Below are 14,657 nucleotides of genomic sequence, written 5' to 3'. Positions count from 1 at the left end.
CGGGCCAAAGGGATTCGACTGGTGATCAGACTTCCCACGCTATCGGAGGTAGCGTGTGGCGTGTAGCCCGTCCATCAGGAGAGCTAGCCTGTTGTGCAGGACGACTCATGTCTGCCACTGTGCAGCTCAGTCTTTTTGTTGATGGATAGACACAGAAAATGTGCTTAGAATTCCTTCCGCATGCCAACAAACACCAAATGACGGACATCAATATCTTGTTTTTTTTTCCACAGATACGTTTGGCAATTTTTCATCTTCTCTCAACGTCCTTTTACAGGTGATGTTATCGATTTCTCCTCGCGTTTTGCCAGAAAGTAAACATCCACGGGCGCGGCACTGTGTGCGTGTTTCACACGCCCCTTCCATGCCCAGAATATCTCCGCTCCACAGCGTAAGGTAGTCGTGTTACGTTAACTTTGCTCAGTTCAGAGTTCGAGTGGAAAAAACACAAGTCTTAAGTTCACCCCCCCATCAGCAGTCTACCGGCACCACGACCCGTAGATCCCAGTGACGAGAAACAAAATGGAGGATGAAAAACCACACAACCACCCCCCCCCCCCCCACCCCTCAGAGTTGAAACAACCCGGAGGGAGCAGGCAAGTGAAGGGGGGGGGGGGGGGGGGGGGGGGTTGTCTCGGCCAAAACAATGGCTCTCGAGACAGAATGGTGCGGTGTGCTGCTCTCTCTCTCTCTCTCTCTCTCCTGTGTCTCAGACCCGTCTCTCTGTCTGTCCCCTCAGACGTGCGTCTGCATGCGTTGTGAGGGACGGCCGTAGTCCGACTGCTGGGAGGACACTTGCGAGGAGGCGTAGGAGAAGCGGGAGGAGCCCGATACCTTGCTGGCCTGATCCGATTGGTCGTAGGCGTCCACCTTCTCGTAGGAGGCGGGCTTCACGTAGCTGGTGAAGGCGCGGCCGCAGGTGGTGGGCAGGTAGGCGGAGCCGCCGTAGCCCGGCTCGGCCGAGTAGACGCCGGCGGGCGTGGCGGCCTGCTGCTGGGCGGCCTGCTGCTGCTCGTAGGTGGAGCGCGTCCCGGTGGTGGTGGCGTAGCGGTGGTTGAAGTCGTAGACGCGGGTCTGGCTGCCCGCCGGCTGGCCGTACAGCGGGCTGGAGGACGGGAGCTGCGAGGGGGTGTACACGGGCCGGGCGTTAGGCACATACTCTGAGAAGCCGCTGCTGCGCACGTGGCGGTCCTCGTGGGCGCGGACGTTGTAGTAGCCGTTGGTGGGGTCCTGCGGAGAGGGGGCGCACAGAACACTGCGTTGGCACGGTGACGTCACAGCCGGAGACATGACTGTGTCGGCGTGGCAACGTCACAGTCAGAGACTTTACTATGTTGGCCTGGTAACGTCAATGCCGAAGTCGTGTCACTGTGCGGGCGTGGCCCCCACAGTGTGCGTGGACGTCACAGTCGAAGGCATGACTGTCGTCGCGGTAACGTTTCAGTTGAAAACGAGACAGCCGAAGACATGACTATGTTGGCGGGCCAACGTCACAGTCGAAGACATGAAGGTGTTGTCACGGTAACGCTGACTTTTCTATGTTGGCCTGGTAACGTCAATGCGGAAGACGTGACTATGTGGGTATGGCAATGTCACAGTCGAAGACATGACTGTGTCGTCGCGGTAGCCTTTCAGTTGAAAACGTGACAGCTGAAGACGTAACTGTGTGACGTTTCAGTTGAGGACATGCCTGCTAAGTCCTTAGCAGTGGTCGTCGTTAGCAGAGGTGTGTCTGGGGCGTGGCTCAGTGTTTACCTTGATGTCGGACCGCTCGTCCTCGTCCTCCTCCAACAGGTCACTGTGCTCCGTCCGGGACGTCCCGGGAGACTCACTGCTGTTTGGGGCCTGAGGGGGGAGAGACGACAACAACCAAGAATCACAAGGGTGAACTCAAGACAACTACTGATCGTCAGGACGAAGCCTGTGCTGCAGGACTCTGGGGAGCGGCTCTAGGAGAGCAGAGAGAGGGGCACCCACCATGGGCTCCTTCACGTCCTCCTCGTCGTCGCCGCCCCGCGTCGCGTTGTGGTCGCTGTGGACGATCTGCACCCTGATGTCGCTCTTGGAGAGGCGGGTGCACTTCTTGCCTGCGGGGTAAGGAAACAACATAGCAGTCAACATCTCTGCCGTAAATGTCGGAATGCAATTTTTCGAAATTGCGTATATGAATGTATTTTTATGATTGTGCAAAACACAGTTTTCCAAATCGTGGATGAAAGCGGGTTTCATCTGAGAGGTTTGGAAGCCTGGTCCCCCCCCCCGGCCGGCGGGCGCCCCCCATACTAACCGTTGAGCTCACCTTTGCCCGTGTGCCGGCAGCAGAGAGACACCAGCGTGATGCCGCAGATCAGCAGCACGCAGCCCCCGCCCACCGCTGCCCCCACGATGATCAACATGGGCAGGGCTTCTGCATCGAGGGAGAGAGAGAGAGCGAGAGAGCGAAAGAGAGAGAGAGAGAGAGCGCGAGACAGACAGAGAGAGAGAGAGAGAGAGAGAGAGAGAGAGCGCGAGACGGAGAGCGAGCATGGGAGAGAGCGTGAGCGAGAGAGAGAGAGAGAGAGAGAGAGAGGTTTATGATGAGGGCGACGGAGGACAGCCGTGTGGGTGTGGGTGAAATCGGAGAGAAGAAAGCGGGGAGAAGAGAGAATAGGTGTCAGCATCGGGGATCTCACAGTGCAAAGGAAATGGAAACGGATCCATTCATCCAGCCCTCTGCTGCCTCCTATATGAAGCCGTGTGCAGTGAGCCGCTGGCGGGCTGAGGACTGGTGTCGCGCAGCGCTGCCTATTGTCCCTAATCTCTCTGAATGAAAGGCTAACAAGGCCTGACACGCAATGAAGCAATAGACGGTAATCTAATTAGAGATTGCAGGAGATGCAGCACGTTCCTCAGGAGACGGGCCTAGGCTGCGTTGATGTAAATGACTCGCGAGGACCTTATTTTTAAGTGTCTCTTAGAACAAAGGGAGGCTGAGCGGTGGGGGGGAGTAGCAGTCGGAGGAGCGCTGTATGGTCGTTTTACTTTCACGTGCTTAAAGGCTTTGCAGTGAGATGCAGCATCCATCGTGCCGAGTTGCCAGACAGGGAGACAGACCCACCGCCCGGCCGCTCACACCTGTAGCCTCCTCTAATTGACTTTAGTCTCTAATCGATGGCTCTGCTATGGGGGCCAACATATTCATTAAAAGGACCATCTGCTGATTAAATTATATCGATTAGGGGAGTATAATTAAGATAAGCAGAAAAGGGTTGCTTTGCTTTCAACAAGGGCTGCTACCCTTCACAACAAGGGCTGAGATAGGGGATAAATAAATGTGTGTGTGTGTGTAAATATATATATATATATATATATATATATATATATATATATATATTTCTTTCTTTCTTTCTTTATTTAGATTTAGATTTTGTTTATATATATAAATATACATATATATTTACGTACATATTTTTTATTTATATTTTTTAATATATTTTTTTGTATATATATATATATATATATATATATATAAGCATGGCCTGTCAGTTATGTACCTTGCTCTTTCAGGGAGACCATGGCGGTGCCGGTGCCGAACCGGTTCCAGGCGGTGCAGTTGTATCTCAGCTGGAAGTCCTGCGCCAGCGTCTCGGAGATGACCAGGGACGAGATGACCCCCTGGCCGCTGCTCACCGTCTGCACGGAGAACCTGCCGGAGGTCCCGGAGGACAGGCTGACATCTCCAAACGTCCACACCTGGAGATAGAGGAGGAGAAGGGGAGACCATAAAGATGTGCTCGCTTTTTTATCCCTAAGCGCAAAAATGAAAGAGCAAAGCTTTTCTGTGCTCTGGCTGGCTTCTGATTGAACACAGGTCTTTTGTTCTCGGTGGTTCTCTCTCTCTCGCTCTCTCCCTGGTTCTGGCCTCTCTCTACCTCTCCTCGCCCTGGGTGGACTAAGCTCCCAGGCTCTATCAAAGCTTTGAGAGCAGAGGCAGGGCTACAAGGTGAGGCAGTGGAGCCTAGAGCCTGGGGAGGCTAGAGACAGTACTGCAGTGTGAGGCTGGGGGGGCTAGAGACAGGACTGCAGTGTGAGCCTGGGGGGGCTAGAGACAGTACTGCAGTGTGAGGCTGGGGGGGCTAGAGACAGTACTGCAGCATGAGGCGGGGGAGACTAGAGACAGGACTGCAGCATGAGGCGGGGGAGACTAGAGACAGTACTGCAGTGTGAGCCTGGGGAGGCTAGACACAGAGCTACGGTATGAGACTGGGGAGAGTAGAGACAGTGCTGCAGTGAGAGGCTGGGGAGACTAGAGACAGAGCTACAGTGTGAGGCTGGGGAGAGTAGAGACAGAGCTACAGTGTGAGGCTGTGGACAGTAGAGGCTGAGCTACAGCATGAGGCGGGGGAGACTAGAGACAGAGCTACAGTGTGAGGCTGGGGAGAGTAGAGACAGTGCTGCAGTGAGAGGCTCATCTCCAGCATGCCACCTGTGTCTCACTCCTCCTCAGACCCTCATTATCCACTCGCCGCTCCGCCTGCGCTCTGCGGTTCACCGGGTCAGCTGACTGATGCCTGATGGACCTCTAATTGAACACCCCCCCTCCCCCCACACCTCCTTCCCTTGCCTCCCTGGAGTAGCTTCGTGTAGGTAGGTGTGTGAGTGTATGTGTGTGTGAGTCTGTGTGAGAGGGAGTTGTGTTAATGCATGTGCGCCTGCATCTGTTTCTTAGTGTTAGAGGTGGATGGGTTAGGTGTGGGGGAGGAGAGAGAGAGAGAGAGAGAGAGAGAGAGAGAGAGAGAGAGAGAGAGAGAGAGAGAGAGAGAGAGAGAGAGAGAGAGAGAGAGAGAGAGAGAGAGAGAGAGAGAGAGAGAGAGAGAGAGAGACGAGCGTCTGACGTACTATCTTGTCGGGTGGCGGGCTGCTCCCCACCACACACTCCAGCTTGCCCTTGGCGTGTTTGGCGGCGTGCTGGGTGGCGTCGGCCGTGATGATGGGCGGACCTGGAGGGAGGCGGGAGGAGAACGCAGCGATGAGAAAACCGCCTCTTTGTGCGTCTGCACCGAGCAGGAACAAACATATGCACAATCTACTAAGCAGGAAGACACACAAGCACACACACACACACACTAACACCCCATCGAGCAGGAAGACACACACACACACACACACCACACACACACACTCCATCGAGCACACACAAACAAACAGACTCTACCAAGCAGGAAGACACACAGACACACACTCCACTGAGCAGGAAGACACACACACATACACACACACACACACTCCACTGAGCAGGGAGTGGTCATGGCGGCGGACGCGGGGCCGTGTCTCACCGTTGACGGTCAGCGTCACGTCCCTCTCGGCCACGCCGATGCGCGGCACGATGGCCTTGCAGGTGTAGGTGCCGGCGTCCTCCTGGGTGACGGCCTTCAGCTGCAGCGTGTTCCCGTTGCTCAGCACCTGAGGAGACGGAGACGGAGCCGGCGTTAACGGGCGGCACGGGGACCATCAGACGGTGGTCTCCGTTGGACCGCGGCGGCGGTGGCGACGGCGCCGGCGGCCCAGAGGTGGGCCGGCCCTGACGACCGCCGCCGCCGCCGCCGCCGGTGGCTCGGCTGTAATCTCATTGCAGGGAGATTTAATCACGGCGTCAGCGCCCTGACCCCCCCCCCCCCCCCCCCCCCCCCGCGCCGGGGAGATGTTGTAATTAAACAGAGGGGACGGACGCCTGTGTTTGTGGCGCGCGTGGGCCTGGGAGCCCGGGAGCTCAGCGCTGGGGCCCGCCGCACGCTCATCCACCCATTGATCCGGCCCTTCCATCAAGCTGTGATTAATCCATTTACTCCACCCTCCACACCCACACACACCCGCGCTCACACGCCCATGCATAGACGCACGCACGCACACATAGGCGGACGCATGCGACCACACATGCACGCAAGAACACACACGCACACACACACATGGACACACACATTGTCACAAACACACACACACACACACACACACACCACCCTCCTCCTCTGCCTACTCCTCCATCTTCATCTTGGTTATTTATTTCAACACACTCTTGGAGTAACCCGATTAATCCATTACTCATAGTGCGTCGGATTAGGAAACGGGCAGAGTGGGTGCAGGCTGGCCTGAAAGGTTTTCTAGAGATGACATCATCGCTTACACTGTCCTACTCTTTACGGCTCCCACGTGTTTTTTTTTTTTTTACAAAATGGCCGGAGAAATCCGATTAGCAGCCAGGAGAGGAAAATCCCGGGAGATTCCCCTTCATTTTTTAAACACGCTGCAAAAAGGCTGAATACTTTTACCCCGATTATTTTTTGCGTAAAAGGTTTGGAAAACCACACGTCGGTGCCTTCCCGTTAAATTGGCTTAAGGAAAGGGATACGAGAGTTCATGCGAGGGGCTTTGTGATGCTTGACAAGAAACAAGTGCCGCTGTGGAGGAACGGGGAGGCACGGGAACCATAATTGCTACTCAGAGTCTTAGTCTCAGCTGAAATGATATGTTGATTGATTGGCTGGCCTGCTGACTGACAGACTGTATTAGCGCTGCTGTTCGTCTCCGGCGTGCTGTGCCCGACTATCAGACACTACTGCTGAAACCGTGCGACTCCGGCAGGGTCGAAAGTGGCCAGTGGTAGACAACATATTCCTGGGGGACTCTGTTGAGCGGTGAGGCGTGAGGCTTCTGTGTGAGGGAGGCTGGTGTGAAGAGGAGGTGTGATGGATTCAGGCTGCGTGTAGGGACGTCGTGGTGTTGACGTGTTTTCCGAGAGAGAAGTTTTCTTACCACGCCGGAGCCCTGTTTGGTCCATGCCAGAGTCAGGGGGGGGTTCCCGGTCCAGGCGCAGGTGAAAGCCGCGTCCATGCCCGTGTCCACCGCCATGGGCTTGGGCTCCGATAGCAGCCTGGGGCCGACTGGAAAGCGGGAGAAACATCATCATGACTCGTGCACCCACTGAAACATTCACCCGTGATAGCAATACAACATGACATTTACATTTACATTCAGGGCGTTTCGCAGACGCTTTTATCCACGGCGACTTACAATGAGTACATTTGTCAGAAGAAGGAGAAAGAATATATCACTGTCTGTATGGTTATGATGCAGTAACAATCGCTTGGTTAACCCCTTCCCCGTATCCAACAAAGGTAGCTAGGATAAGATGCTACACAATGCTAAGTAAGTGCATAAGAGGGGTGTCGGGAGGTTTGGAGGTAAGGCCATGCAGAGTCTGGGTAAACAATGAGCAAGTGAGTCTTGAGTCATTTGCGGATACTGGTGAGCGAGTGAGCCATGAAGGTGTGGAACCTCGTATAAACTTCTAATAAGCTTACATTGTACATCCACCAGGGTGCTGACGTTGGTGCTGCCCACCGAGTTGGACACCTCGCAGGACACGGGGTCCGTGAAGTACGAGTAGTCCACCGTCACCTCCAGGCTGTCTCCGTTGGCCTCCGCGATGGGCACCCCTCCTTTGGACCACCTGTCAACGGGGAGTCATCGTGTTAGCACATGCCGGGCCGGATCGATGCAAGGACACTTACAGACCGATCTCCGTGAACACCCTTTCAGGGTTAGATGTTCTCTGGAGTCTAACCCGGCGACAATAGTTCAGGGTTAGATGTTTGTCGGAGGCGACATCCCACATTTAGTAAGGGTTAGATGTTTTTTGGAGTAAACCGGCGACAATAAATCAGGGGTAGATGTTTTCAGTTCCCAAACTGCTAGAAGTCTACTCAATGAATTCACAATTTCAATGCTTAAGTACTGAGGTTCATTGAGTTTATGCGGGCGGTGGTGTGACTGCGTGGGCACGGGTGAGCTGAAGAAGATTAATTGGAAGCGGGGTCGGAAGGCTGGCCGGGTGCCTACCTGTATCCAGTGATCTCCGGATTGGCTGAGGCGGAGCAGATGAAGAGGACCTTGGAGCCTTCTGTGACCGTCTGGGGCTGGACGGACAGCGTCACCGACGGGGGGTCTGCGCACAGAGAAACACGCGGCGGGGGGGGGAAATGAGTGCGGCGTAGGGGGAACGGCTCACCGCCGTGTCTCACGGGTCGCCGAGGAGACGGCGGCGCCAGCCCTTTACTATTCCTGACGGGGCTCCTGTGAAGCCGTTCAACCGGAGCTGTTCTAATACCGATAATATACCGCTGTACTGTTCTCGCTGTGTTACGGTGTGTGGCGGCTCGCTGCTTCATTTGCTGCCCTTCACTTTCTGAACCGCTCTGTCCTGAGAATAATGAACGCAGTGATAGAACTTGTCTTTTTTTTTTTTTTTACAATTAAAATGTAAATGTGGTTAGCGGGGTCTACCTGGTGGGACTCTATATGTAATGGTCCATTCATATGCAGGCGCTCTTTGCCGTACTATGGATTACCCTCTACATTTCGGGGTTGTCTTCTTCGGGTGGAGGTACTCACGCTGGACGTTGATGGTGACGGAGGTCTGGCGGCCGGCGGGCGCGGCCGGGTTCAGGACCCGGCAGGTGTAGGTCCGGCCCGAGTCGCGGTCCTCGGGGACCATGGGCAGCATGCTGACGGCCAGCTCCCGCTTCTTGTCCTCCATCAGCGTCTGGTGGACGAAATACATTGGTCAGGGTTAGATGATTGGCAGAGTTAACTGAACACCACAGGTCAGGGTTAGATGTGTGTTGGAGTTAACTGAACACCAGAGGTCAGGTTTAGATGTGTGTTGGAGTTAACTGAACACCAGAGGTCAGGGTTAGATGTGTGTTGGTGGTAAGAGCTGAGAATAGGTCAGGGTTAGATGTTTGTTGGAGTTAACTGAACACCAGAGGTCAGGGTTAGATGTGTGTTGGAGGTAAGAGCTGAGAATAGGTCAGTGTTAGATGTTTGTTTGAGTTAATCGCAACAACAGATGTTCGTTTTTGAGTGAACCGCCAACAATAGTTCAGGGTTAGATGTTTGTTGGAGGCAAAAGCCCGCAATATGTCAGGGTTTGATGATTGTTGGAAATAACCGCTGAGAATATGTCAGTGTTAGATGTTTGTTGGCGTTAACCGGCAACAATAGGTCAGGGATGGAGATGTTTGTCAAAGGTAACCATTTACAGTAAGCCGGGGCATGATGTTTGCGGGGGCAAACAGCCCACAGTAAGCCAGAGTTGATGTTCTCTAGAGATAACCACACCTAGTTAGTCAGGGTTGGGAGTGCCGCCGGTGCTAGCAGTAGCTTGATGTTTGCCCGAGGTAGCATTTCGTCAGGGCTATAGGTGTCGTATTCATTCAAAGCGGCGGAGCGATCCTGCGGAACTGGAACAGCCCCATGCACGGTGGCGACGGAGGGGCGCTTTAATCCCGCGCCACGCGGCAGAGAGGCTGCGACGGGTGATAACCTCGTCCCGGAGTGTCTCTCCCGTGACGCCGCCGCTCTTATGTTCCTCGCGTGTGAGGCGTATAAATCGCCATCCAGTTGGTTGGCGGTTAAATCAGGTATTTTATGGGGCCGCTCGCTCCGTCAGCGATCCCTGTTTGCCATCATCTTTTAAATCTATTTACTGCCCGCAGGAATCAATAGGCCTAAGTGACAAAAAGGCGTCTATCCTTAAGATATGGTCCGCCGCTTTTATCTGTCACGCAACTGTCACACACGCATGCAGGCGCACATATACACAGATGTGTGCGCAGACACATGCACGCACACACACACACACACACATTCAACTTACGCACACACACACACACACACACACACACACACACACACACACACACACACACACACACACACACACACACACACAAAATACATCCAAAACTCGTAGGAGCATGGACATTGCAGCAATCCATGTGTGTGTCTGTGTTTCTGGCTGGTACATTGATGGTGGTGGAGGAATTGGGGAGTAGAGAGAGCGGGGATGGGGGAGGAGGGGGCGGGGGGGGGGGAGTGGAGGGCAGGGGGGAGCAGGGGGGCAGGCTGAGTCCATTCCCCGGATGACCAAATCAATGCAGCAGGCTTCACTTCCTCAGCCAAACACACAAAAAGCATCTTTATGCTCCGGATCGAACCGCATCACTCCCTGTCACCAGGCTGGCCTTGGCCAAGCACTTTAACCCCCCTCCACCCCCCCCCCCCACGCACAAACACACACACCCACACACAGTCTAAGACACAGATACACACACACAGACACACACACATAATGTGGCACTATTGATGTTTCTACTTAAAAGCTTCCCCTTTTCTGCTCACACTGGGATCTTGCAAGTGTTCTTCGTTCCCAATTTCCTCTACCACCACCTCCTCCTCCTCTTCCTCCCTCCTGCTTTCCTTCTCCTCCCACCTACTCTTCCTCCCTCCTACTTTCCTCCCTCCTCCTCCATCTCCGCCTCCTCCTCCCTCCTACTTCCTTCTCCTGCCTCCTAATCTCCTCCCTCCTCCACCTCCTCCCTCTACCACCTCCTCCTCCCACCTCCACTTCCTTCCTACTACTCTCCTCCTTCTCCTACTCTCCACCTCCCCTCCCTCCTCCATCACCACCTCCTCCTCCACCTACATCTCCTCCTGCTCCCTCCTCCTCTCCTCTCCCCCCCCCCGCCCCCCCCCCCCCCATCCCTCCCCCTCTCCTCACTGCAGCGCTCCTTTTAAACGCGGCGTTTAGCGGCGCTTAGCGTGGTCAGGGACCGTGACAAATGTGACACTTTCCCGGCTGGCTCACGCTCCGCTGCCCCCCCCCCCCCCCCCCCCCCCCGCTGTGCCGCGCGCCTCCGCCCGTGCGGGAGCTCTCGCCCCGGTGGAGCTCTGCCCTGCTCCACTTATGCTGCTGTGGCGGCCCCAGCGCAGCCCCCCCCCCCCCACAGCCCCCCCACAGCAGAGAGAGCCTGTGTGGGGCTCGGGGGGGGGGGGGGGGGGGGGAGGTAAGGGGAGGAGGGTGGGAGGGCGGCTGCTAGTGAGACGAGAGCGAGCGAGAGCGGGGTGGGAGGGAGGGAGAGGGGGAGGAGGCGGTCTTGTTGGCGGGTTGGTTGGTGGTGAGGAAACGGTTTTGGGCACGGGGGGGGGGAGAGGAGGGAGAGGAGGGAGAGGAGGGAGAGGAGTGAGGGAGGGGAGGGGAGGGGAGGGGAGGGGAGACTGCGGAGAAAGGTAGTGAGTGAGAGAACCCCAGCGAATCACGAGAGGAACAAAGGAAACTATGGTGGTGGCAAATAACAGGAGGAACGGGGAAATAGACGGGATAGACGGATACTGAGACGGAGGAGGAAAGGAGAGCTACAGAGGGATGGAATATAGTACAGTATAGCGGCATATCAAAGGGTATGCTCCAGTTTTGTTTTCATTTCACACTTGCTTTGGCAATGTAAACGTGTAATGTAAATCTATGTTTCCCATGCCAATAAAGCCATCCTGGATTGAATTGAATTTAAATTGATATAGAGCGAGAGAGAGATGGAGAGAGGGAGAGAGAGGGAGAACGATGGAGAGAGAGGGATAGAGAAAGATAACCATACCCTCAGAGTGAAACTGAGCTCATGTAATAGTTGAGCCTGGTATTTAGTCTTGCTGCTGCTGTAGGGCTCTGCATGAGTGTGTGTGTGTGTGTGTGTGTGTGTGTGTGTGCATGGAGGGTGCGTATGGGTATGTGTGTGTTTGTGTGCGTTTTATCTTTGCTTGGAGGCTGAGTATGGGTATGTGTGTACATATGTGTGTGTGTGTATGGTTAGGTGTGTTAGTGTGTGTGCATTAGTCTGATGCATATGGATGTGTATGTGCATGTGTGTGTGTGTGTGTATAGGTCTGTATGTGTGTGTTTTGGGGTAAGTGTGTGTGTATGTGTGTGCGCGTTCATTGGTCTGATGCATGTGTGTGCGTGCACTAGTCGTGCGTGTCCCCTCCTCCTACCTTAGAGTAGATGGCGCTCTCCATGACCTCTCCGTCGCGGTACCAGGTGATCTCCGCCGCCGGCTTGGCTCCAGACGCTCTGCAGGTGAGGTTGTGGGGCGCGTGGGCCTTCAGCCGCACCACGGGACCCCCGTCCACCACGGGGTCTCCGGGAGGAACTACGCCCCAAAACAGACAAACAGACATTAGCACCACGGAGAGGGGAGGGGGTGGGGGAGGGGGAGGGGGAGGGGGGGGGGGGGAGTCTGGCCCTGGGCCAGGAAGAGAAGGCGTCCTCCCCATGGCAGAGCCGTATTGAGTTAGCTCGTCGCCTCAGCATCAGCAGAAGGGAGGAAGAAAAACAATATTCCAGCCCCTCTTTTTTGTTCTGTTTGTGCAACAAGATGTTAGAGAGTGGTAAAAGGAGCAGGAGGCAGTTTACTGTGAAGGAACACACGGCACCTCGAACCTATTCCATTTGCTTCCCTGGGACCCCGACATTATTACTCTATTTACTCCCTTACTGGTGCGGCTGATGTTTCATTTCATTGCTTATTTGTTAGTTTATTTGCATGGTTTTGCACACGGTCCCCCCCGACTGCCCTCCCCCCCCCCATCCCCCCCGCGCCCCCATGCCGATGAAGGCGTCCCGGCTGCCGACCAATAAGGCGAGGCGTAAACACGGGGGCTCGGACTGGCCTTTCCCGCTCCCTCCACCAAACCAATTTCTCCGTGTATCTGAATTGTCAGAGGTCCTTCCGCTGCGCCGCGCGCCGCTAATGGAATCCGAGCGCTCGGTGATTTTAATTTCCAGACCGATTCCCCTGACTGCCCTCCCAGCGCTCGCTCCTTTCACTGCTGGATTGCTTTGGTCTCATCCGGCCATGTTGATTTACACACGCACACACACACACACACACACACACACACACACACACACGCACACGCACAGGCACACACGCAGGCACCCACACCCACACACAGACTCAGACAATAACAATATACAACAAGCCACCTTGTTACAGAGCTCATTCGAGCCCATCGCCCTCCTGCTGTCTGTCTGTCTGTCTGTTTGGGAGCACTGTGCCTGATTCATTCTGCTCCTGCCTGGCAGATGTGGCGACGGGGTTTGAGCGGTCCACCGTGCGAGGGACACCGCGGTGTTGTTGTCGTTACCGTTGATGAGCATGCTGCACTACGCTTTGCTGCTATCGCTAATGAACCTCTTTAATTAGATACACCTTCTTAAAATACCTTTATATTATTAAAAGTATAACAACATTACTATATATTTTTTATAATATTTTCATTTTATTATGATGTATAATATTATAATTGTTACATGATATCAGAGCTTAAACTTTGACGTCACTTGTCTAAGCGTCACACACCCATTACCCTTTTTAGTCTCAGGCAGGCTCTCTCATTAAGCAAGCTAACAAGCTAACAAGCGGATACTGTTTAAGCTAACAGGCAGATACTATTAAATATGCCCAGAGGTGGACATAATTTTAAGCTCTGTCCTGTCAGACCTCAGAGTCTCTTATCCCATCCTTTACTCAGATTCTGATTTCTGGTTAACAAGCAAAAGGAAATTCACCGGACGCCCCAAGAGCCATGTGGTGTCATTCCACTACCCGCCACTAGGTGCCAGCAGTGCCTCTCCAACTCTGATCCCCACAAGACCTGCTCTCCGCCTCCACCCCTCCGCCGCTACCGTCACCCTCCACTCCCGCTCTCCATCACCTCCCACCCCGACGTCTAAGCGAATATGTAGATCACTCACATCACGTTAATGTAAAAGTCGCCTTCTGTTTGACAATTTCCATGGCGCACAGAAAAATGTGCAAAGTGTGCAAACCTTGACTTTTAAACGACTGCGGAAATAATTTGTGGCTGTTGCTGCAGCGTTTCAACCCTCCTACTTCAACTCTATGGTCTCACACCAAAAGCCTCACATCTCCTGTCTCACAACTCCTGCATCACTTTTCCTGTTTCACACCTAAAGTCTCACATCTCCTTTCTCACGGCTCCTGACTCACATCTCCTGTCCCACAACCAAAGTCTCACATCTCCTTTCTCACATCTAAAGTCTCACCTCTCCTGTTTAACAGTCCTACTCCACATCTCCTACTCCACATATCCTCTCTCACACCTGTCTTCCCGGTTAAAGCAAGCAGGAGATGTCTCCTCTTGAACCATCTGCTTCCATCCAGTGCAGTAACACAACAGCAGTACACTATGCCTGTATACTACAGACGTACACTATACTGTACGCCTACAGTACATACGCATACTCTGCATGTCTCCAGGGCAAGAGTTACAGCATGTACGGCCTCACTTCGATTTATTAGTAATTTATCGTTTCAGAAATGCAGAAACATTCGGTCATAGTGGCAGGTTTGTGGAGCGTGTTTTATCCCTGCTGTCGATCACATGTTTTATATGAGTGTGCGTGCGTACGTGCGTGCGTGTGTGTTTGTGTGTGTGTGTGCGAGTGCACGTGCACATGTGTATGTGTAAGCGAGTGTGTGTGTTCATGTGTGTGTGTGTGCGTGTGAGCGCTTGTTTCCGTGTGTGCGTGTTCATGTGTGTGTGTGTGTGTGTGTGTGTGCGTGCGTTCGTGTGTGTTTGTGTGCGTGTGTGTGCCTGTGTGTGTATGCATGTCTTTGTGTGCGTGTGTGTGTTTGTGCCTGTGTATGCATGTTTTTGTGTGTGTGTGTGTGTGTTTTTGCCTGTGTATGCATGTTTTTGTGTTTGTGTGTGTGTGTGTGTGTGTGTGTGTGTGTGCGCGTGTGCGTGCATTACCTAGCACG

The 14,657-nt window shown here is 54.0% G+C and overlaps 2 protein-coding genes across 2 annotated transcripts in view; one reads left to right on the top strand and one right to left on the bottom strand.

Annotated features, from left to right (window-relative positions):
* Window positions 1-620: 620 nt before the first annotated feature.
* Window positions 621-13,030, bottom strand: kirrel3l (kirre like nephrin family adhesion molecule 3, like). The gene is made up of 13 exons (XM_056602823.1): window positions 13,018-13,030; window positions 11,863-12,020; window positions 8,428-8,578; window positions 7,876-7,981; window positions 7,338-7,486; window positions 6,790-6,917; window positions 5,316-5,442; window positions 4,879-4,979; window positions 3,534-3,732; window positions 2,300-2,407; window positions 1,978-2,087; window positions 1,756-1,845; window positions 621-1,230 (listed from the first exon to the last, which is right to left on the bottom strand). The coding sequence occupies exons 1-13, from the start codon at window positions 13,028-13,030 to the stop codon at window positions 736-738; spliced, it is 1,935 nt and encodes a 644-aa protein (XP_056458798.1). The 3' UTR covers window positions 621-735.
* Window positions 13,031-14,213: 1,183 nt separating this feature from the next.
* The window catches only part of nphs1 (NPHS1 adhesion molecule, nephrin), a 23,733-nt gene continuing 23,289 nt past the window's right edge, over window positions 14,214-14,657 (top strand). Inside the window, exon 1 of the mRNA XM_056602822.1 lies at window positions 14,214-14,241. Coding sequence (XP_056458797.1) covers window positions 14,214-14,241 — 28 coding nt within the window. The remainder of the gene's footprint in view (window positions 14,242-14,657) is intronic.

Source organism: Gadus chalcogrammus, chromosome 11, assembly GCF_026213295.1.
Source record: "Gadus chalcogrammus isolate NIFS_2021 chromosome 11, NIFS_Gcha_1.0, whole genome shotgun sequence".
In the NCBI taxonomy this organism is placed as follows: Eukaryota; Metazoa; Chordata; class Actinopteri; order Gadiformes; family Gadidae; genus Gadus; species Gadus chalcogrammus.
The sequence above is the reverse complement of the archived record's forward strand: the minus strand, read 5'-3'. Positions and strand labels throughout refer to the sequence as shown.

Coding starts and splice junctions, on each gene's coding strand:
- kirrel3l (XM_056602823.1), bottom strand. Junction 4,980..5,315: donor CGTGACGCTGACCGTCAACG/GTGAGACACGGC, acceptor GCCTCCCTCCAG/GTCCGCCCATCATCACGGCC. Junction 1,846..1,977: donor AGGACGTGAAGGAGCCCATG/GTGGGTGCCCCT, acceptor CTCCCCCCTCAG/GCCCCAAACAGCAGTGAGTC.